Source organism: Lygodium microphyllum, chromosome 10 (genome assembly GCF_053477565.2).
Source record: "Lygodium microphyllum isolate KBCC chromosome 10, Lygodium_microphyllum_v1.1.10, whole genome shotgun sequence".
In the NCBI taxonomy this organism is placed as follows: domain Eukaryota; kingdom Viridiplantae; phylum Streptophyta; class Polypodiopsida; order Schizaeales; family Lygodiaceae; genus Lygodium; species Lygodium microphyllum.
The window spans coordinates 56,570,228-56,592,405 of NC_141144.1; the positions used below are offsets into that span (position 1 = coordinate 56,570,228).

Here is a 22,178-nt window from a genome sequence, read left to right on the forward strand (position 1 = left end):
AATGCTTTCAAGATGTAAGTCAAGGTGATGGCATTTGGAGACTGACCCTCACATTGCATTCATTCAATATAGTTCAATGCTTGCTCTCGAAGGTTGTGTTGGACATAGGTTGTAATGAACAAACTCCATGGGACCACATTATGGACTAAAAGATTGTAAAATGTTTTATGTGCTTCCACAAGCATGCCACATTTGGTGTACATATCCACCAATGCAATGCCAACAATATCTTTTTCTAGCAACCATGATTACACAATTTGAGCATGTAATTCTTAGCATTTGTTTGCGGCTTTTAAGCTACCATGTGCCCTTAAGATGCAAGTATACACGATTGCATTTGGTGAGAAGCCCTCATTCTACATCCATTCAAATCAAATGAGCACCTAGTCTCCTTGTCCATGCTTCATATCCTATTGTTAGCGCATTCCTAGAGATTACATTTTGAACTAGAAGCATATCACAAACTTCTTATGCTTTTGAAAGGGAGCCACATTTGGCATACATACTAACTAACATGTTCCGAACCGATTCACTACTCTTTAACAATCCCATTCTTGGAACATCAAGATGTATCCTATTGCCTCAATCCATTCCAATCTTTTTTATTTGCACATGTCTTCATATAGGGCTACAAGAGCATGTGGGTTGTGAATGCACAAAACATCTCCCTTGTTCTGCCAAGCTAGATAATGCACTACAAGTTCATGTGCTATATTTTTCTCATCCATAGATGCTTGTCCATCGTGTTCATTAGTATTGCCGCCATTGTTGTTGTTGTTGTTGTTGTTGTCATCATCATCATCATGATCTTTTGCTATCGGTTCCTTTGAGAGTTCAAGCCGTTGAGGTCCTTTAAGTTATTAAGTCCTAATCTTGCATTAACCACAGTGAATAGTGCTAGCCTCCATCAATTAATGAGTGCTTGAAGTTTGTTGATTCCAAATTCTTCTACACACAATTGCATGCAATCAGATACATATGCACTCTCAAAAGTACAACAATCACGCAAACTTGTGCTAACCCAAAAAACCCTATTCATTTGGCCATTAGGTCTATTCCTTCCATAAGGTCTTACTTTTTGCTGAATTTTGATGCCGCTTGTGGTTTAATTTCTTTCCCATCTTTCTCTTTGAAAAGTACAAAGTCACTAAGAGTGTGATTAGAAGAAGAAGAAGAAGAAGAAGAAGAAGAAGGTTGCCCCAGAAAGAGATCTCAACGCATGCATAAGCTTAAAAGGAAGCCACTTAACTCTAGTTAATCATGGGTAATTATTTTTTGATTTTTTAGAAAGAAAGAGACCTAGAAGCTTAATAGTAGGCCAGTTAACTTGAATCGACATTGGGTAATTTTTTGGTGATAGGCACCACCTTATCACCACACCATTATAATACCATATGCCCTAATGGGCAATACTAACAAACCATGGAGGTTAAAATGATCACATAAATTAGTGTAGCCTAGATAAGTCATTATGGGTTATAACTCTTGAGAAACTACCTCTATTGCATGTGTTCAAGGCTCTATTTGTATACTTTTTGAAGTTGTAGTTAAGAAGTAGGAGAGCAAGGGTCATGGTGGCCATGGTTGGGAAGTAGAAGAGTAGAAGGTTGTTGTGCATTTTGCAAGGTTCAAACACCATCCATATCTCCATCAGCACAAGGCTAGAGTTTCATAATTGATCTACACAAATGCAAATTTGCTACAATGAAGGGCCAATAATGGTACATGAAGTGAAAAAGATGTATTGGGGAGTTTTTTTTTCCCCAAAATATAATTGTTCCGTGAGATATGATGAATGGAGTAGACATGTGATACAAGAGGGTATGATGAGTATAATGTTGGAGTTAATATTCAGAAGATGTTGTGCATAGCAAAAGACACTCTTTTGGATCTTTTCGAGGGTGGTATCACACTTCTGGCACATTCTAGATAATTATCAGCGGACACTTAAGCATATTTTCTGTTTCCCTTTATGGTCATATTACTAGCTTACAGCTGTGAAGAAGCGTTGTTTTTAGTAGTCGTTGATGCCATAAGACAACAGGCCTCTCGATGCCCTAGGCTCAGCATTAGATCTCTCTTATGGGTTGGGTGATGAGTGGGCGGCTTCTTGGGTGAGGAAATGGACCCAACTCTGAGGGCTTAGCTCATCTTGCCAATGAGAAGAAATCCACCATCACATGCCATGTGGTTCTTGTGGGCACATCTGAAAATGATTATTGAACATATGTAAATCAATGTGGACATCATTTATCTGTTTCAAAATATGTTAGAAGACAGACAGCAATGTGGATGCGGTGTGAGCATGCAAGGCGATGGTGTCATGTCTACTGTCATCGACGGGTGTGACCAGGACCTGGCGAAGAACTTAGCTAGACATGGGGTTTGGGTCAACCACGGCGATAAGTAAAGTCACAGACTCACAGGTAACAGTCCCATAACAAGTGGTCGGCTGACGTGCCATGATATCAAGGAAAGTTCAAAGAACGGGGGCCGGGGCCCCGAACAGGCCGGCTGTCATCATGCGCTTTTCTCAGTCCTCCAATTGCTCCATTTTTCCGCGAACTCACACGTTCAAATAACCTCTGGTGGTCTTTCTCTGTCCGTCTCTGTCTCTCTGTCTGTCTATTTGTCTCTCTCTGTCTCTGCAATCGATTGTAATTGCGCAAGAAGCTGTCAATAAGCTCTCCATTGACTGTGCCTCTTCCTGTTTTCAGACGTGTCTTTGAAAAACTGATAGAACAAGCTCTCAATTGTACAGTTTGGCTGTGCAAGTCATACAAAGAAGCTTTGCACATTGACCTTACAACTGATACAAGAAGCTTCTCAGAAGACCAATTGTGTACATCTCAATTGTACAGTTTGGTTGTGCAAGTCATACAAAGAAGCTTCTCAAATCGACCTTACAACTGATAAAAGAAGATTCTCAGAAGATCAAGTGTGTACATTTTCGACAGGGTATTCTCCACAGAGAGAGAGAGAGAGAGAGAGAGAGAGAGAGAGTTCCCAGAAGACCAAGTTTATACATTTTGAAAACGGTTTTTTCATAGCACACGCACACACACTTGAGTAACTGATGGCCATGGATGCCCTTGTGCGGCACTCCTTTCTGCAACAGAAAAAGCATGGCCTTCTGAAGGAACAACTGCATTTGGTGAAGAGGAAGGACAGCGATGGATATGAAATCGAAAAAATACCCGATCCGCTGTCCTTTGAGAAGGGATTCTTTCTGCTTATTCGTGCTTGCCAGCTGTTGGCTAAGCATACTAAAGGGGTGGTGTTGGTCGGCCTTGCTGGTCCTTCAGGGGCTGGTAAAAGTGTTTTCACAGAGAAGGTTAGCAACTTCATGCCAGGCATCTCTGTCATTTCGATGGACAATTACAATGACAGCAATCGCATAATCGATGGGAACTTTGATGGTAGACCTATTGCTTTAAGCTTCACCTAATACCATTGCAAGAACTTTTTTGTGTGGTTGCTTCCCTTGTTTGTTTTGACTGCTGCATTAGCTTTTTAAGAGTTTTTTTCTTGTTTTTTGATTGCATAAGTCACTATTAGGAATTCATCAAGCTTGTTCCCCTTACATATGGAACATGAAAACTGGGTAGCTGCATTATCTACCAGCATGAGATTTTAACTTTCTGATTTGCCATGTGCAGACCCACGGGTAACAGACTATGAGTATCTTTTGGATAATATAAAAGATTTGAAGGATGGAAAGGCTGTGGACATACCTATATATGATTTCAAAACTAGCTGTCGTACCGGCTACAGGTTTATCCAGGATTTTTATGTTTGTGTTCAAAGACTGACATAGGTGTGACTTTGGTTACTGTGGCTGGTTTCCCTCGATTTGCCGTCACAGTTTCCTAGAGTTGTCAGCAAGCATACCTTCTATGGTTTTACTGGTTTCTGTAATCCAGCCTCTGTCGTTGTTTTGCAGGAGGATTGAAGCTCCTTCTTCTCGAATTGTTATCATAGAGGGCATTTATGCTTTAAGTGAGAAACTTCGGCCTGTTCTTGATCTACGAGTCTCTGTGACTGGAGGTGTGCATTTCGATCTTGTGAAACGTGTGCTTCGTGACATCAACAGGTCTGGTCAAGCCCCAGAAGACATCATACAACAAGTTTCTGAAACGGTCTGTTTACCACTTTGTTTAACTGCATGTTGGCTTCTTAAAGGGAAGCAAAGAGGACCAGTCCATTGATCTGCTTAATTTCTTCAACACGCAGAATGTGTTTGTCTCAATGATTAGAATTCATTATCAATTATGGTATATGTTTTTACAGGTCTATCCTATGTATAAAGCTTTCATTGAGCCAGACCTGGAAACGGCACATATCAGGATAGTTAACAAGTTTAATCCCTTTTCTGGACTCCAGAGTCCAACTTATATTTTAAAGGTGCGACTCAGTTTCAGAGTGTTAAATTTCTTTCAGAATATGCTCTTTACAGAAGGAAGGGTTGGTATACAGCTTTCAATATGCATTGTTGTTTGTCATTGTGGAGTCATCTAAAAGCATGTGATGGACATTTTCTGCAGTCCCCAAGAATTGCAGATGAAGAGCAAATTAGAGAAGTTCTATCCTCCATACACACTGAGGCAACAGAAGAGACTTATGATATATATCTTTTGCCACCGGGGGAAGATCCTGAAACATGCCAATCGTATTTAAGGATGCGCAACAGGGATGGGAGATATAGTCTCATGTTCGAGGTTTGTGATGTTTCACTTCAGCTCTAATGTGGCACTCTGCCATTGTATATCAGTTGTACATATAGCTGAAATGTTGAAGTATAGCTTTGTGTCCTTATATGTGCATGTTGAAAAAATTCCCTTGTCCAGGGTACCTTTTTCTGTATGTTTAAGTAGTTGAACAGTGGTCTTTTACAAAGATAAATGCCTGTGTACAGCTAAAGGAGGTGAACAGTCTACATCCAGTTCTCTTGGCCACTTGGTGGTTCTGATGTTCAAGGTTCTCTGTACTGTGACCCCATGCTATGAGCTGGATTATAAGGGAGGAGGGTGTTGTGCCTCGATGGTGGGTCTGAAGGAGCTGGCAATGTGTGGATGGGATCTCTGGCTCTTTGCATGTAGTTGGCTCTCTTGATCTTTGTGCCAATGTCCACTTAAGGTTCCTGAAGCTTGCAGCCAATGTCTTGAGAATTTCAGCTGAACTTGAATTTGGTTCCATTAAAGAAGGGACAATGGCAGGAGCTGCTATGGCCTGGACAAATTGCTGATACAAATGACCTGATTGGACATTTGGGATATCCAATCTGACCTGAAAGCAGCACATTGATTTTGTGCTGAGAAGGTTGAGGGCAATTTTCTTTCTGGGACCATTCTGCACAGCCATTACATGTTTTCCAGCAGTCTTGGACACTTGTATTTTTCAGGTATTCTTTTCAGCCTTTATAAGGCTGAGTTTCCAGCAGTCTTGGACACTTGTATCTGACAGATTTCAGCCTGCTGGTGACGGAGACTGCACTTGGGACTGACGGAGATCGAGGTCCTCGAGGTGGAGACATACGCAGATATTATCTTTGCACCCGTGTATAATTCTGCATCCTTATACAGCGTTCTTCACTGCAGATTTTCTGCGTTTCACTGTCTCTCTCTCACTCTCTCTTCTCTCTCTGTTCACTCTTTGCATGGTCATTCATTTCCGCATTGCTTCACTTTGACAACTTGCTGGTGGAGAGTCAAGATGCAGCAATGTGCGGGTCGTGACAATTGGTGACGACTTGGGGATTCTCTGAACAGGCCAACAACAATTGATGGTGCTGGTGGCGACTAGCTGGGGGCACCTCCAAGAAGTGGGCAGCAACATGAGGAGGCAACACATCAGCTAAGATGGCTGGGTAGGAGCATCTAATGAAGGTGAAATAGGGAGATGATGATGGCAGCAACTGTGAGCACAAGGTATAGAAAGTGGTGTGCACATTGAGTCCCTTTCATAGAACATGTTGGAGCTAGAAGAATGACAGGTGCAACTGTTTAGAGTGTTGTGAAAAATGATTAAAATAACTTTTAGGGGCTGTTTTAATGAGCTAAAAAATGCCAAAAAACATGAGAGAACTTATTTTGGTTGTTCACACCCACTATCAGGCTCAAAAAGGGAGACCAAGGAGAGTGAAGAGACGAGTCAGCTGTGACCCAAGGACCTACTAGGATTGTAGAGTTGATGGTTATCTTCTTTTGAGTTGCCCAATTGAATGGGACTAAGTTTTTGCTTTGTTTTTTTCTTTTGGAGTCTATTTGATTTATAGTCTCCATGGTTCATACAAAAGTATGATCCAACAATATATAACTAATCAAGCGTGGGAGTGTAGATGTCTAGGAGAGGATAGGATAAATGTAGTGTAGTAGTTGCATAGGATCTTGGATCAGCAATGGGGTGCTCATTTATGTTCCATTCTATGAGATAAAAGGGATAATCATGCTACACAATGCATGGGTTTTTCACTTTGGAAGGATGCTTATTTTTGTAAGTTTTCATCCCATCCAAAGTGCCCAACATACACACAATGTGAATGCAAAAGAGTAATGCATAAAGGTGCATGCTCATGTAGGAAGATGCCACTTGGATAGTGCCATCATAGGTGAATTGTTCACTTGCCAAAGTGCTCTTTTACAACAATGAATGATGAAGATAAATAATAAAATATAATTGATGTATGTATTGGAGAGGGAGATACAATAAGGAAGGGGTGTTGATGTCTAAGACAAGAAGACAATGTAGAAACTTGCATGCACCACATGCGGAAAGCAACCCACTCTCAAACTATGGATATCAATTCTGAAGTTAGAGGAGGTAATGTCAGTCTTCTAGTGTCAAGAACATGATGAAATGATGAAAGCAGAATGAACTAAATGATGTAGAGGTTAGACTTGAAACCCCTTAGTCGGTAGAGCTGGAAGGATAGTTAAACCATTTGGGTACTCGGAACATACCTGTATTCCATCTCCAAAGATGACTGCGGTGCTGACCAAGTAAAAGCGAGCCCAAATCTCAACCCTGGGAGCTGGTGGTCATGAATCATCAAGATAGTAGTCTGCCATAAAATTGAACATAATGGATGAAGAAGACCTAACACCCCCCAAACTAGTAGAGTTTGAGAGAATTAGGCACGCAAGTAGTTTGGACATGCCCATGCTCCATCTCAAGAGATGGCTCCTATGTTGACCAAGTGTTGTAGGTGTGCTTGAAACTTGACCTTGGGAGATGGTTCCTGTTAAGATTACAAAGGTACAACTACCAAGATAGCATTCCATCCAATGTGAAAATGAAATAGTAGTGGAGGAATTGTTGAGCTAAAAAAGGTGTCAAATACTCAAACTTTGGGAAGATCCACATTTATAAATAAGAGGCTGCCCAACCACTCTCCTGATCCCTTGTCTTGTAGGTTTTCAACCATCAACGCCCCTTCCACTGGCTGTCCAGCCTGTAGTGATTGCAGCCACATCATTAACACCACATGGCGCCCTATGCACTGTTGCTGCCTACTGAGGCATAATTTGCACAATGGCACCAATGGAGGCTCCTATTTTTTCCTAACAATGAACGCATCAACCACCTCATATAATGTGTCTAACTCCAGCTCTCTTCCAATCAGCCTACCATAAGGTGGTGTGCCGACAGGGTGCTGGTCATGCCCACCTCAGAGACCTAAATCTATGTGACAACCTCTGTGTAGTGCATCTTGCACCCTGTGTTTTGTGCAGTGCAGACCCATTTAGATTCAAAGATACCTCCTCCTACTATCGCCCAGCCTCCTACAGCTTTTGGTGATCAGCCCCCATGATCCTCGGGTAGTTACATTCCTGTGTTTACCAACTCAAGCCCTAGAGTCTGTTGTGTTTTGGTTTCCAGCTTTCTGCCCTTTCACTTTTCAGCAACATCTCAGCTCTGACTAGTGGTTATAGCACTCGAGCTTCATCTTTAGTGGACATCACACTCCTACTACTCCGTTAGCTTGCTTCCACGAGGCACTTGTTGTAGGAGAGCTATGCCTTTGAGCATCTTGTACACTCTTTCCTTCATTTACCACATCATTCACTTATGTCTTTAAATTTGTGTTTAAGTCCTTGAAATTCAGTCATGGTTGTATTACCTCCATCAACATGGAGATGGCGATAGTATCTTCACTCTCGAGATTAGGCATCCTTTTCCCTTATCTTGGCATATGTCTTCCTTTCCTTTCAGCTTAGGTGTTTTTCTCTTTTACCATCATTTTCTACACTACTAGTTTATTTCGTTTTCATGTTAGGTGGATTGCTACTTTGGTAGTTGTGCCTATGACATTTAGTTGGTATTGGAGCCATCCTTCTAGATTGAGTATGGGTACATCCTGAGTGCCTTGGTGGTTGACTTTTCCCCTGCTCTTTGAGTTGGGGAGTGTTAGGCTCTCCTAGCTAAGGGATGTTATCTTCATCATTAGATTCCATTGTAGGTTCCTCTTCCTCCTTTGGCATCAACATCCATGGTTGAGAGAGCATTCCTACCCTTCACTTGGTACTTGTAGGTTCACCATTTGTCTTTGACATTGGCCTCTCTTTCTTGTTATACCTACCTTTTGCATTGCATAATCATCATCATCTTTGTGAAAGGGCACTTGGGCAAGTGAATAATTTTCCCATGAGGGACAATTTTCAACTAGCACCATACTGCATGCATGTTCTCATCATGTAGCATTTATCTATGCAACTCATTGTGCAGAGCACCCTTGAGTGGATCTTGAGGTGTCTCCATGGATGGTTATTTACCACCATTCCTTCATATCTCTTTACCATCTTTTTCTTGTCACCAATGCCTTGGATGGGTGGTTGGGATAGTCTTCTATTTTGTGATGTTGAATTTGACTATCTCTTTACTTCGCCCCATGGGCAAAGTTACTTGGAAAAGAAAGGGTAATTTCAAAGTTCATTGCCTTTGTAGGTCTTGGTAGGCCATGAGCAATTGATGAGCACCCTTTGTCTAATGCCTTGGCCTCTTTGGGGTGACCATTTGGGCTCTTGGGGTAAGATAACCAGCACCTCTCCAGTCTTGGTAGGTCCTTGGGGTGCCGATGTGTACCCTTGGTCCAATGCCTTGGCTGCTTTGGGGTGGGATGTCTTGGGGTATTATGGTTTGACCTATGGTTGTAGTCCTTTTTTGGTTCTAGTTTTGGGCCTAAGAGGGGGTGTTAAGCTTTAAAAAATGCATTACATATTAAATCTTCATTAGGTTACTAAAACAGCCCCAAAACTCAAAATTTACTGAACTTTCTGTGTCCCATAAGCAAATGTAAGGATGCACATCTATAAGTATTATGCTCCCCAACCACTCATCACTTGTCTTGCAGGTTTTCAGTCATCTAGGTGCTGATGACCAATTCCGGACCCTTGTAACAGCTTCACTCTGTTGTCTAGCCACTTCCAGTGTAACTTGCAGCTTGCGTTTTGTGTAGTGCAGGCCCATTCAACATTAGACACACCTCCTTCTATTGTTGCCCAGTTGTGATGAGATGCTCTAAACATTAAAACACAATACCAATCGTATGACAAAGCACAAATTGATAGCACAGAATACAGTTAGGGTTAGGGTAACTCTAAGACAATGAACATAAATAATAATGAAGTGAATGATTGTTGAATATAAAATGCTCATGCAGCAAACACACTATGCAAAGAGTGAATATTGTACCACAAACTCTTGTATTTGGAGGATTAGGGCAGGGGTAATGAGATAGAGAGTGTGTCATACTCTGAACGGATCCCAAAACGTAGCAAGGCAGCCTTCGGATATCGAATACTAGCAAACACAATCAAGGAAGATTGGATTTGATGTAGACAGCAGTGCAAGAGAGAGAAATATTGAAATATAGGTGAGGAGAGAGAAAGACTAAAAATGCAGGTGAGGAAAGAGACAACAGCAAAACATAATCTTTTTGGGCTAGGCGATAACTATAGGAGAGAGAAAGACTAAAAATACAGGAAAAACCAGTAATAACAATTGGCAAGTTGAAATCAGTCGACAATGTGTGGTAGGCTAGAAACAGGTGCTAGACTGCTTTAGACAGTAATGGCCAGCTTGGACCACGATGTCCTCCACATTCGGGGTGTGGGCAGCAAGTTGAAAGACTTGAAATTTGCAAAAACAAGATTGAGGGAGAGTGGTGGATTGCATGTCTATTTATAGAAAGTTTGGGGCGTCCAAATAAGGGTTTTACATGTGAAACACAATAACTCTCTAGGACCATGTTTCTTTTTAGGGCATTGAGCCATAAAGATCAATATGAATCAATCTTAATGGAGCCTTAGCTCGATGAGTGGGTTGTTGTGAGAAGGGGATACAATGTTGTTTACCTAGCTGACATGCTTTACAGACCCCCGAGATAGCATTAGGCGGAGAATGCTACAACCATCAGGGGATGTGACAACTCATAAAGAGAGTCGTATCCAAGATGTTCTAAGCGGTAATGCTAGAGATGCTCAGTACTCCAAGGCTCCTGTGTAGTGGCTAAAGCTTGGAAGTGATGGAACTTCAAGTTCTTGGCTATCCATATGGTAAGAAAGTGCATCATGTGATAGAGGCCATTAGGTTGTGCCTTGCCGTGAGCAATGTTTAAACCATCATCAATGACTTTGATCGTGATCGATATAAAGAAGAGTGCTCAATCCAACTGACAAAGCTGTTGAACAGACAATAAAGTTCACCCCAAGCTAGAGACATGATAAATGTCGTCCAGTGTAGTGCAATCTTGGCCCTCATCAGTGGCAAAACTGATGCGACCACAAGCCTAGATCTTGATTGAGAAGTTGTTCTCTACTCTGACTCTCCTAGCTGCAGGATGTTTGGTGAGAAAGATGTCATCTATAGGGGTCATGTGATGTGTAGCTCTACTGTCCACAATCCAAGTAGGAGCAGAAGTATTCGGTTGTGATAAGTAGGCCTTTGCGACTGTCTTCTCGAAAGACAACTCACAGATATGGACGAGACTTGCATCTGATGTCTCTAAAGAGATAACATAGGCTTTTGTAGACCAATCAAACAAGTCCTTTTGCATTGAGAACATTGCCCCGAGTATGATCATTGACCAGTGGCAACGTGAGACTGAGCTTTCCACGGCCCCTGAGATTGGTTGCCACCACCTTGCTTCCCCTGATGTGGGTTTCTGTGTTGGGGTGCGAGGGTCTGAGACTTAGATTTTGGATGTGTGCCTCTTACCTTTAATCGATACTCGTCGTTAAAATGACCATCCTTGTGACAATGTTGACAATACCTATTCTTCTTAGGTACATTCTGCCACTTTGGTTTAAGAAGGATTGGCTATTCTCTTGGGTCTCACTAGATGAGGTCTGAGTGGAATTTTGAGGTTTCTTATCCTTCCCTTGCTAACTCTTTTGAGAAGTGGCAACAAGGGCCCCTGCTACAGGAGATGCCCTATAAAATAGATCAAACAATCTAGCATAACACAAGAGCTGACACTCAAATTCATAGAATGTGGGCATAGTGGGTTGTGAGATGACCTGCCGCACAAAGTTAAAGTATTTCCTTGGTAGCTTGTTTAGGAACAATGTGACTTGGTCATCAAGGGACTTAGGAGTCCCCCGTCATAGAGAACTCAGCGAGAGTCGCCGACACTTAGAAAACTTGACCTTAAGGTCATCCTTATCATTAATGGTGAAAATTTGAAGCTCATGGTTAAGATTAATGCGACAGGTCCTATCCTGAGCCACATAGTGGTTAGTTAAGTATGCCCAATGCTTAGACGCTAAGTCCAAATGATGAAGCTATGAATGTAACTCAGGTAGTAAGCCTTGTAGCATCTCAACTATAGCAGAGGCATTATGAGCCTTCCATGAGCGGATGACCTCGTATGGAACAAGTGTGGGATTGGGTTGGGATTCCAACCCCTACATGAGATCCCATAGGTTTTGGGAGTCTAAGACATACCTCATCAAATTAGACCAAGTGGTGTAGTTAGACCTGTAGGACCATGAGGTGTCAGTGGAGGGGGATAAGTGTGATGTGGTGGTGGATAAGATGGTGGAGGATAAGGAGGGTGATAAGAAATAGGGTAGGCAGAAATAGGTTGTTGATGTCCAATGAGTGCCGATTGCTGTAGAGGCATAGAAATAAAAGTGTTTCCATAAGGTGCCAAAGGTGGAGGTGGAGGCATTGGGATACGATAGCCTTGTCTAAGAGTTGGCTGGGGCACAACAAAATGACCAAGTGATCCACTAGGTAAAGCGATAGAGGCAAACTGTGGTACCAAATGATCCACACTCAGAAGAATGCCTTGGAGGGGAAAAACTCGAAAGTGTGTGTATGGGAGGATGATCTCCCATCATTGGTGCACCACCTGAATAGGAGAAAGGAGTCCTAAAGGCTATGTCTAATGGAGAACCCCCCGGTGTGGTGTGTGGTGAAAACATAGGTGCACTTAATGGAGGCCAAAAAGAATATGCAATGGAAGATGAGGGAGGGATGTGTGAGATCCCAAATGGATTTGTGATGGGTGAAGATGTGGAAAACATCATTGGTCCCTTTTGTCCATTAAATGCAACAAAATGAGATATACCTACTCCAATATGACCATGAGAAACAAAATTATTTGAAGGAAAAGGAAGAGAAGGGATACTTACAAGTTCTTACTTCTTTTTTTAACCTTGTCTAGAGTTTTCAAAGAAATATCTATCTTCCTCATTACTTTCAAACCAAAAGATGTTATGTATTACCCCTTCTTCAAGAGGACCTCCCAACCATGAGGAATAGAAGAATTAGATAGCATAGAATTAGAAACAAGATTGTGCAAACTTGGCATAGGAGAAAAAAAGTAGGATGGAAGTGGTATGTAATCCGTGCTAGTTTCCACTTGAGGATGGCTAGTTTGAAGTGAAGATTCCATCGTACCTGCATGGTCAATAGTTTTGTGCACCGAATCTAGAGGAGAAAACTCAGACTTACCTTCAATTTGCTGTTGAGCCCTATGCATAAGGATGAGATCGTACTCAGCGGCGAGATTGAAATCTCGTATGGTGGTCCGAAGTTTCTTCACCCATGCGAGATTTAGTAGGAGCAAGCTAGGAGGCCCACTCCTACTCGTTTCTTGACATGCTTGGCTGTCGAGTTTGGAGCGGTGTGTCGGTGTTCGAAGTCATCTAAACCTTTTGTTGTTCTTGCTTTTGTGAATGAGCTTTCCGATTAAGTCCAAGGTTTAGGGTTGCTTAAATTAGGTTGAGGCCTCTTTAGGCTATGATAGACTAGTCCACCTCTAGACTTGTTATTCTTTAGCTCCTTTTGCTAAGTCCTTTTCTAGGCCGTTTCATCCTTCTTCTATTGTTAAACTCATTCTGTAGCTCCTTAGGCTAAGTCCTCCTTTAGGTCTCTTCATCCTTCTTTTGTTGGATACTCGTTTTTAGGATTCTTCTTTCAATTTTTCTATTGCACATACTCAATCTTTAGCTTAGCACCAAAACACAATGGTATACGTGTTTTAGTCTATCCTTTGGTACTTAGATGTTGAGTTTTATATTAGATGAGAACTAACATTATCAACTTTCCCAAGCTTGTATGGGTAAGTTTTGCCAAGTGGCAACCTTTTGAACTGAATTTTCAGCATTATCTAGGCCATTAAATTAATTCTCAAAATTTTGAAAATTAATTTAATGATTATTTATGTTTTCAAAAAAAAAAAAACTAACCAGTAGAAAATTAAATTGGCTAGGCCAATTTATCATCAAGTGATCCTAAGCACTCATTAGCTCGGAACTAACATTAATTAATTAATTAATGCCAATTCCCTAGTGTCACCATTGACACTAATGGCTAATTAAATATTCTAGATCAACTTCTAACATCTGATACCGCCTAGTACTTGTTAGGCATAACTTATTACAACTTTTTCCTTTTGCATCAATTGATATCTGAGGGTCTTGGATCCCACATTGTGAGATAATTGACGTGCACCTCACATGTGCAAGTCACATTTGCACATTTGATTAAACTTTTAATCAAATGTTAAGCAAAGCAATGAAATTTTACATCCTTGTGACACTCTATGATGCTTCTATGGAGGCTATCTATTTGAGGAGGACTATAGTGGAGTTGCAGTTCCATGTGATGCTCCTACAATGATCTACATTGATAGCTAGAGTGCTACTGCACTTGTTGGAAATCTGATCTTCTTGAACTAAACAAAGCATGTGAGAGTCCACTATCACTTCATGTGAAAATAGGTAGAGCAAGGCTTCGATGATTTGCTTACAAAGGAAAGCTAGTCAACTCGTTAGTCCTTGAGCACATGCACTAGTGTATTGGCCTTGGATCCACCTTCCCCTTCAACATCAATATGATAGGGTACCATAGCTTCTCCTTTCAAGATTCACATAAGCTTTATGATGAGAGGGATGGTTTTTCCTCTTGGTACTCCCAAGGACTCCATTATTGTGTAAATTTCTTCATCTCCCATTTGTATTAGGATGATCATTTTGTAGAAGGGCACTCGAGCATGTGTAACACTTACAGTTGAGAGGACATTGTTCAAGTGAAACCTGCTGCATGCAAGTTCTCAAAATTGCACTGCCCCTTGCATTGTATTGTGTTTTGTGGGTGGGGGCAATTAGGGATTGAAAATCCACTGGGTGGTCACCCAAGTGAAAACCCTTCATCATGTAAGCATATCTCCCCTTTTACCTCTTGACTTGGGCTAACATGCACAACAATCAACTCTTCATAGCACCAACATCATTACCTCATTCTTACTTCATCATTGACATCCTTTAGGGTTGTCGTACACCATGAACTTTGTGGAAATTGAGACTCCTAGAAATCATCCAAAAAAAGAAAAAACCCATAGGGACACTTGGGCCACTCAAAAGATCTCCATTGCCCTTGCGAGCCTAGCAGGTTTTGCATGATACTTTTGGTCTCCTACCTTGGGTTTCTTTGGGGTGGGACCTTTTGGGTCATACATAGCAGAGTTATGCTTCCTCTCTTGTTGGGCACCTTTTTGGCTTGAGAGGAGATGTTGAGCAAGCAAGTTAAGGCCTAAGTTAATCTCAATTTTTGACTTGATTAAACTCTAAAAACAGCCCCAAAACGAATAAAAAGAAAAACTATTTTTAAAAAGTGTGATAGGACAAATGGCTCAAAAAGTCTTATAAAAACAAGGTCGTGGGCTAGCCACTTTTCAATCACATCTTTTGCTTAGATTATCATTGCCATCACTATCCTTTGCTAGTGTTTCCATCCTTGATCAACTTCAATGACCTCCTGATGCCCTCATCACCATCATCCTTATCATTGCTAGATAGAGCCTCTTCTTTCTGTCCTATTGTTGATTGACATATTTTTGTTGGGGTTGTGTTGCTGCTGGTCAAGTTCATCATCATCTGTGTTTTGGCTGGTATGCTGCCCGTGACTCCTTTCCTAATTGATGTGCTACTGGTTTGCTGCTCTTGGAGCCTGCATTTCGCATCCTGCTGTCTTTGCTGCCATTCTTAGGCTGTCACGTCATCACAGGCAGACTGTTGTGCATTTGATGTCTGAAGTATGGCACAACATAGCTAACAAATTGCACAAAATGCACAAACAACACTACTAGCAAATGTGCTCAGATGAACGAAATGAATGAGTGAGGTACAAATAATGGATACCCAAGGAATGGTGGAAGCCAACTGCAATGTAGCTTGAGTGGAAGCAAAGGCTTGTGTAACTAGAAGAAGGCCCACATAAGTCTTCAGCAGTTGAGGTTTGGACTTTGCGGTGCTGAATGAATCGATGACACCTTGAATCAGCATGACAAGTGCATCATATTCAGAGCATCCCAAAAGTAGCTGCCAGCTAGTGCTGCGGTGCAAGAATTCCTCAGAATTTGTTTTTAGGGTTTTTGATCGGCAACAACCCTGTGGAAGATAGCAAAAAGCACACAATTTGTGTCTAACCAGCATGTCAAGTGTCTACCTTGGTTCATTGGGAAACTATCCTAGATGGCTTCACAGGGTCTACCTATCAATTCCGTGGCAGCATGTTTTAGTGGTTCATTGGGAAACTATCCTAGATGGCTTCACAGGGTCTACCTATCAATTCCGTGGCAGCATGTTTTAGTGGTTCATTGGGAAACTATCCTAGATGGCAACATGTTTTAGTGGTTCATTGGGAAACTATCCTAGATGGCTTCACCCGGCACTCGCGAGAATGCACAGGGTCTATCATCTAGGTTTCCTAGAGTCTACCTTGTAACAGAAGGTATTGGCCGTCCCTAGGAGGATCAACTTGTAAGCTCGAGGTCCTAATTTGACAATTGAGGTCTTTATACATCAGAGCTAGCTCCATCAGAGGTGTCCCACAAGGGCTTCTCATCCGACTCAAGCGATCGTAGTTACCATCGGTTCATGGAGTGCAATGTTTTTTTCCAATAGCTAGTTAGGATTTAGGGAATCCTAATGGAGTTCTGGCATAGCCGCCGCACTTTTTCCCTAAGATAATTTTTGATCAAGTTTTTAAGACCTGACCATAGGTAAGTCAATTCTTGGCTCTACCTAATTTTCCTGATTAACGTTTTGTTCAATCTCTTGAGAGAAGCTTCCAGCTTATCGAGAGCACCCATCCGTGAGATGGATCTGTCGAGGATCCCACCCACCTGTTTCCCACAATTGGTTTTCTTTAGCTTTTTAATTACCTATCACATTAAATTATGGCATATAAAAGTAGCTTTATTAAGTAACCCCGTTATCACAGGTTCCTTCGCGTAATTTTATGGCACAACACAAAGATAGAGAAAACAGTCTTTTGGCGAAACATATTTATTTACTATTTCGCAAAGTTATTTACAATGATTTTTCCCTTCTGCCTACGCAAAAGATAAACCTTCGTTTATCAGAAAATCCCTTCTGTCTACGCAAAAGAAAAGAAACCCTCCAAGATTTCCGTCCCTTCACTAGTACTGGGGACTATTCCATCTTGATTTGTGTGAGGGTCAGATAGTTCCTAGGAGCGATCGAGAGATTTATGGCCAGAGCCCCCCTGGTACTCCCACCTTCTCCTATCTAATGGATTCCTCACTGAGTGACCTCTCGCCATCGGGGCCGGTCCAAAGCTTCTCGCGGCAATACAAAACAATTTTCCTTAGAGTAGAGTTCCGCGTATAGTTGTGGGGGAGGCATAGCGCGATCTTTCATCTTATTATCTTGATTATATATTTATAATCAAATCTAACTGTTGTAAGCAAAATTAATCTTTTCTGTGCAACCATCAATGCTTGCACAAATAAAAAAGAAACAACAAGTGTTTTTAGCATAGGAAGTAGCTCCACCTAAATTTAGGCTTTGTCTTTTAAGGTTCCACCTTATTTTTAGGGTTTTGCTTTCTACTTGCAACTCTTTTTTGGGATTTGAAAGTTATTTTGCGAATCTGATTAATTATGAGAAGTTTATTTTATCCTTATGAAAAATTTAGTATTTCTCTCCTAAAAGATAATATGGGCATTTATGCTTATGACAGGCAATTCATGCGTTGCCCTGGCCTATTAGTAGGATTTCAAATGCTTTTTCAAGTTTATTTAGACTTTAGAATTTGTATTGACAAATTTTTATCAATGTCCAACAAGTCCTATAGACTTCCGATATTTATTTAATTTTTTGATACTGATAGTTTCAAGGTTGTCAACTATTTAACAGTTGTTTTCGCTTTTACATTCTCGATATTTTAGGTTAGGTTTTCTCGCTGATTCATATATGGGTCAACTCATGATATTGACGCTCTCGCTAATATAATCATTAATATTAACATTGCGTGTGTTTTTAGTAAGAAAATAATTATTATTTTATTCTACTCATATTCTATGGTTTAATCGACGATGTCTAACTATTTGTTAAACTTTCAACGTTATCTAGAAAGATCAATTTTCATTTAGCTATGTCCCAAGTGTAATGCTGATTGTTTTTTTGAATTTTTTATTTCAAGCAATGCAGAAATCATAAGTGTAATTTTTCTTTCATCTTTCAAACATTGAATTATATTTTCACGCACCTAATTTATGGTCGTCTAGTATATATTTTCCTATATAAATTTTTATTGATTTAATGCATTTATTATTTCATGATATTATCTAAATGATTTTTCATAAATTATTATAAAATTCATATGTGTTTGTTTATCATTAGTAAAATGAAATAGAGATAGTCACTTTCAGAGAAAATTTATAAAATATTCCCTTTCCTAACAATGTCTATAATTTTTTTGTTATTATGATCACATGTGTCTTTAATTAAATAACAATAAATATCGTGAAATAAACCATAATGAAATTATTTTCTTAATGTTCATTGAATATTTAATTATTATATTACTTAGGTTATTTTTCTAAGCGGCAGTTCATATGCATTTTCATTAGAATGTGTTTATAATCATTCAAAGCCAATAAAGTGATAAGCTTATAAAATATAAAATTTTTCCAAATCGACGAGATGTTACCTCTCTCAGGTTTGCTGTGATGGGAGTCTCGCCAATTCCTACTGCGTCACCGTGTTTCTTGCTTCCCTTGCTTCAAATGTGCTTTTTGAATTTGTGCGACCTCACAGAGCTATCGGATATTAGGCGAAATTGACGTGGTTGTTTAGGGAGAGTTGATGGTCGTCCAGAAAAATTTCGCTAGCGTTTTGCTTCGTAATATGGTCGCATGGGACGAAGGCGTAACAGGGGGTAGAGAAAATGAAAATGAGGTAGAAGTTTAGCAAGAGGGGATCATATTTATTATGCTAGATTCAAGTGTACTGTGTTTTTGTTAGCCATTGCAATTTGCTACAAGCACCCCTTATGCTCTATGCATGAGAGCTTTATAGTGCTATGTATTTCCTTATCCTCAAATGCAGTATGAGCTTGCAATATGGTTTGTTCATGGATCAAGTTTGTGAATTTCCACTTTATTTGTGGCTTTCTTGATGGGAGACTCTCATAGTAAGCCCTTTAATCATAACTGAAGCGTGGAGGCTATCATAATAAGCACTCTAATTATAACAAAATCATGGTTGTCTTGCAGGAATGCTTAACAGACAGCCCTTTTCTAATATCTCCACGGATAACCTTTGAAGTCAGCGTCCGCCTTTTAGGTGGTCTGATGGCTCTGGGTTATACGATTGCAACAATATTAAAGCGTGTCAGCAAAGTTTATACAAATGATTCTGTCTCTGTGAAAGTTGATAAGCTTGAACAGCTGCACCGGAGGTTTATCCAGGTGATGGTTAATTCTATCATTATTTCATAAATAAAGTTGTGAGAAGTGCGATCCTCAGAATATAAGTTCTCATGTTTTCTGGAACAACACAGGTTCAAGGTAAAGATAGGGAAGTTGTTAGAGAAGCTGCCAAGAATTTAGGTCTAGATGGGTCATATGTACCTCATCCATATATTGAGCAGATCAAAGTGGAGAAGCTTACCTCTGAAGTTATGGTATAAAACTTTTCAACCCTGTCGGTGAAGTTCCTGTATCTGAAAACTGGTTACAGTAATTTGGATGCTGTGCCTGATTATGCAATCTCATTAGGCAATTCCAGAGGATCTGAAAACAAAGCTCATCCTTGAGACACCAGCTTCCAGCCCAGCACCATCATTTTCGTGGATTTCAGATATTAAGCAAGGGCCCAAAAATCTTCACAGCAAGAGGTACTTGTCTTGTACCAAATCAACTGAGGAAATTGCTTTGCCTTTTTTGACACAAGTTTGAGGTTGTATTGCTTTATTTATTAATTGTTGAAACTGCATCACAGCTGGACCAAGCCTGCAAGCAGGGTTACTCACAGAAGGTAATGTCTATGGCCAACTGGTTTAAATTCTGCAGCAATTTTCCTGTCTCTAGTTGTTGCTCAACAACTCAACACATCTGCCCTGTCCAGTATGTCAATGGATCAATCGAAAAGCAAGTTGGAAAAGCAACAACCTCTGTGGAATGATACTTACATAAAGGGATCCGAGGAGAGATGCCCTGATTCACCAGCTTCACCATTTGGGGAAAAGGTAATTACTCCACGGCCATGTTGTTGTTATGGCTGATTGTGTAGCTTGGTAGCTCAAAAGGTGTCTTTCCAGGGTTTTACTCAAGTTTCAGAGCAGATAGTGGGGTTGAATGAAAAGATGGATGAGCTTTTGGTAAAACTTGGGGATATGAAATCAAGGATTTCTTCATGCTCTTGTAATCCACCAACAAGGCAAGGTTCAAATGCTGTTGTGGGCTCATCTGGGAATGGAAATAGCTATCCATATCCCAATGGATACATCAACACTGGGAATGGGCATTCTCCATCCTTGATCAATACAAACACTGTGTCATATATGGACCATTCTGTGGTTGAAGAGGTAAAGTCAAGAAGTATATATAAATTCCAAGTCTTTCTTTTATGATTTGGATGAGGAAGGTATACAATGAAATTTACTATTTCAATTTTCTGTGATGGTAGTTACGAGCGCTGGCCCGAGGTCAATATCAGCTGACAACCCAACTAGATATTGTGAGCAATTTTGTACGCCAAAATACAAGCCAGATTGGGCAACACAAGGGAACTGAGAAGAGGGGATGGTGGGAAGACTTCTTGGGCAAGTCGAAAACCACTGAAGTAGGGCTTGCCACTGCAATTGGGCTTGTAATATTAGGTCTGGGGGGTGTAGCTGGCATGCTGACATTAAGAACTTCTGGGCAGTCTCGTTGAAAGACAATCTTTTCCTTGGTTATCCTCATCAATATGGCCATTCATTACATGTGCAATTAAGTCTGAAAAGACATCTTGCCAGTTTTGGATAACTTTCATGGGTTTCCAGCCAGAATACCTAAGAAGGAAGTCTTTCCAATGTATACCAATTTTCATGTATTGCACATTGCAGTTGTTGAACGAAATGAGTATTTTTACATTGAAATACATAAAAGGTGGAAAGACTTTTCGCTCTTTATAATGTCAGATACAAGGTCAGAAACAGATTATTGAGGGTAGTTTCTCACACGATTGGTCTAATCTAGTACCTTCAGAAGGAGATCCCGTTCTGCAAGTCATTCAGCAGCATCAAAGTTCACATTACATTTTCTCTATTGGTTAAATGTGCACGACTCCTGCTGTCATGATAGTACAATATCTGCATTTGTCATTTCCCAGTTGTTTAACCTGTCTGTGTAATCATCTATTCTGTGAATTGACGATCAGAGGTTAGCATCCTTAATACTGTTCATTCCAGATTGGTGACTATCCATTGTCCATTTAAAGGATAGTTTCTCTTTCCTAGTTGTGTCTGATGTTACCTTACACTTTGCAGCTATTCATTTTCGATGTTCTCCTAGGTTGTTGTAAACATAAGGCCATGAAGAATGAAACTTCCAGTTCCAATCACAGTTCTTTCTAAATGGTCTGAACCCACATACATGCAAAGAAAGTGTGCTATTGAAGGGGCAGCTCCTTGGCCTAGGGATCCTTCGATTAAAACACTAAAACAGTTGTTTTTATGATTTTTGGAATGGTGTCGTGCCACTTTGCCAAGCCGGATGTGACTCGGTTAGTGCATGCAAGGGTTGAAAGAGAGAGAGAGATACAAGCATAAGCACAATTTGTGCAAGATGCACTAGATGAGATAGACCTGTGAAAGAATGGCTCTAACTATGACATGGAAGTACAAGAGGATGCCTCTACATACAAAAGCACATGTATGGAAACCTAGATTGACCCCAAAGTGCATGGATGTTGTAGTTGGGTGCCAAAGGACAAGTTCTATTGACTAGTTTAGTCCATACTTAAAACATTCCTTACAGGCTACCTTCCAAGATTTAGCATCAAGACCTAGAAGAGTACGTGGGAGAGGGTTTTTGGCCCATTGTATGGAGGTGTAAGGAGATTTTGATGTTTGTAAGTGATTTTTCCATGGGGATCCCTTTTTCAGAATGGCCTCAGAAGAATGAATATCAGAACAGAAATACAAGAAGATTGAAGAGCAAAGATGAAGGGGACTAATGATGTATAAGGATGATGCAAAAGGAATATCAGGAGTGGGTGCAGCAATGGAAGTGCGAGTTTCTGCTGTTATAGAGTGAACAACACAAGAGAGGATGATACAAAAGGAATGTCAGAAGTGGGGGCAGCAATGGAAGCAGGAGAATCTGCTATAATAGACTGCACAACACAAGAGAGAAGAGAGAGACTACGAAGAAAGTA

At 40.6% G+C, this 22,178-nt stretch overlaps 1 protein-coding gene across 2 annotated transcripts; it reads left to right on the plus strand.

Annotated features, from left to right (window-relative positions):
- Positions 1 to 2,286: 2,286 nt before the first annotated feature.
- Positions 2,287 to 20,953, plus strand: LOC148030026 (inorganic pyrophosphatase TTM1-like). 2 transcript variants are annotated; one of them, XM_087686293.1, is made up of 13 exons: positions 2,287 to 2,601; positions 2,718 to 3,419; positions 3,660 to 3,774; positions 3,944 to 4,139; positions 4,291 to 4,404; positions 4,545 to 4,718; positions 19,031 to 19,225; positions 19,318 to 19,440; positions 19,535 to 19,653; positions 19,758 to 19,793; positions 19,884 to 20,004; positions 20,077 to 20,343; positions 20,445 to 20,953. In XM_087686293.1, exons 2-13 carry the CDS (start codon positions 3,077 to 3,079, stop codon positions 20,691 to 20,693), a joined length of 2,052 nt encoding a protein of 683 aa, XP_087542419.1. In that variant the 5' UTR covers positions 2,287 to 2,601; positions 2,718 to 3,076; the 3' UTR covers positions 20,694 to 20,953. The 2 variants fall into 2 exon arrangements, with proteins under 2 accessions (XP_087542419.1, XP_087542420.1); XM_087686294.1 differs by having other exon boundaries at positions 2,287 to 2,588.
- The last annotated feature ends 1,225 nt before the right edge of the window (positions 20,954 to 22,178 follow it).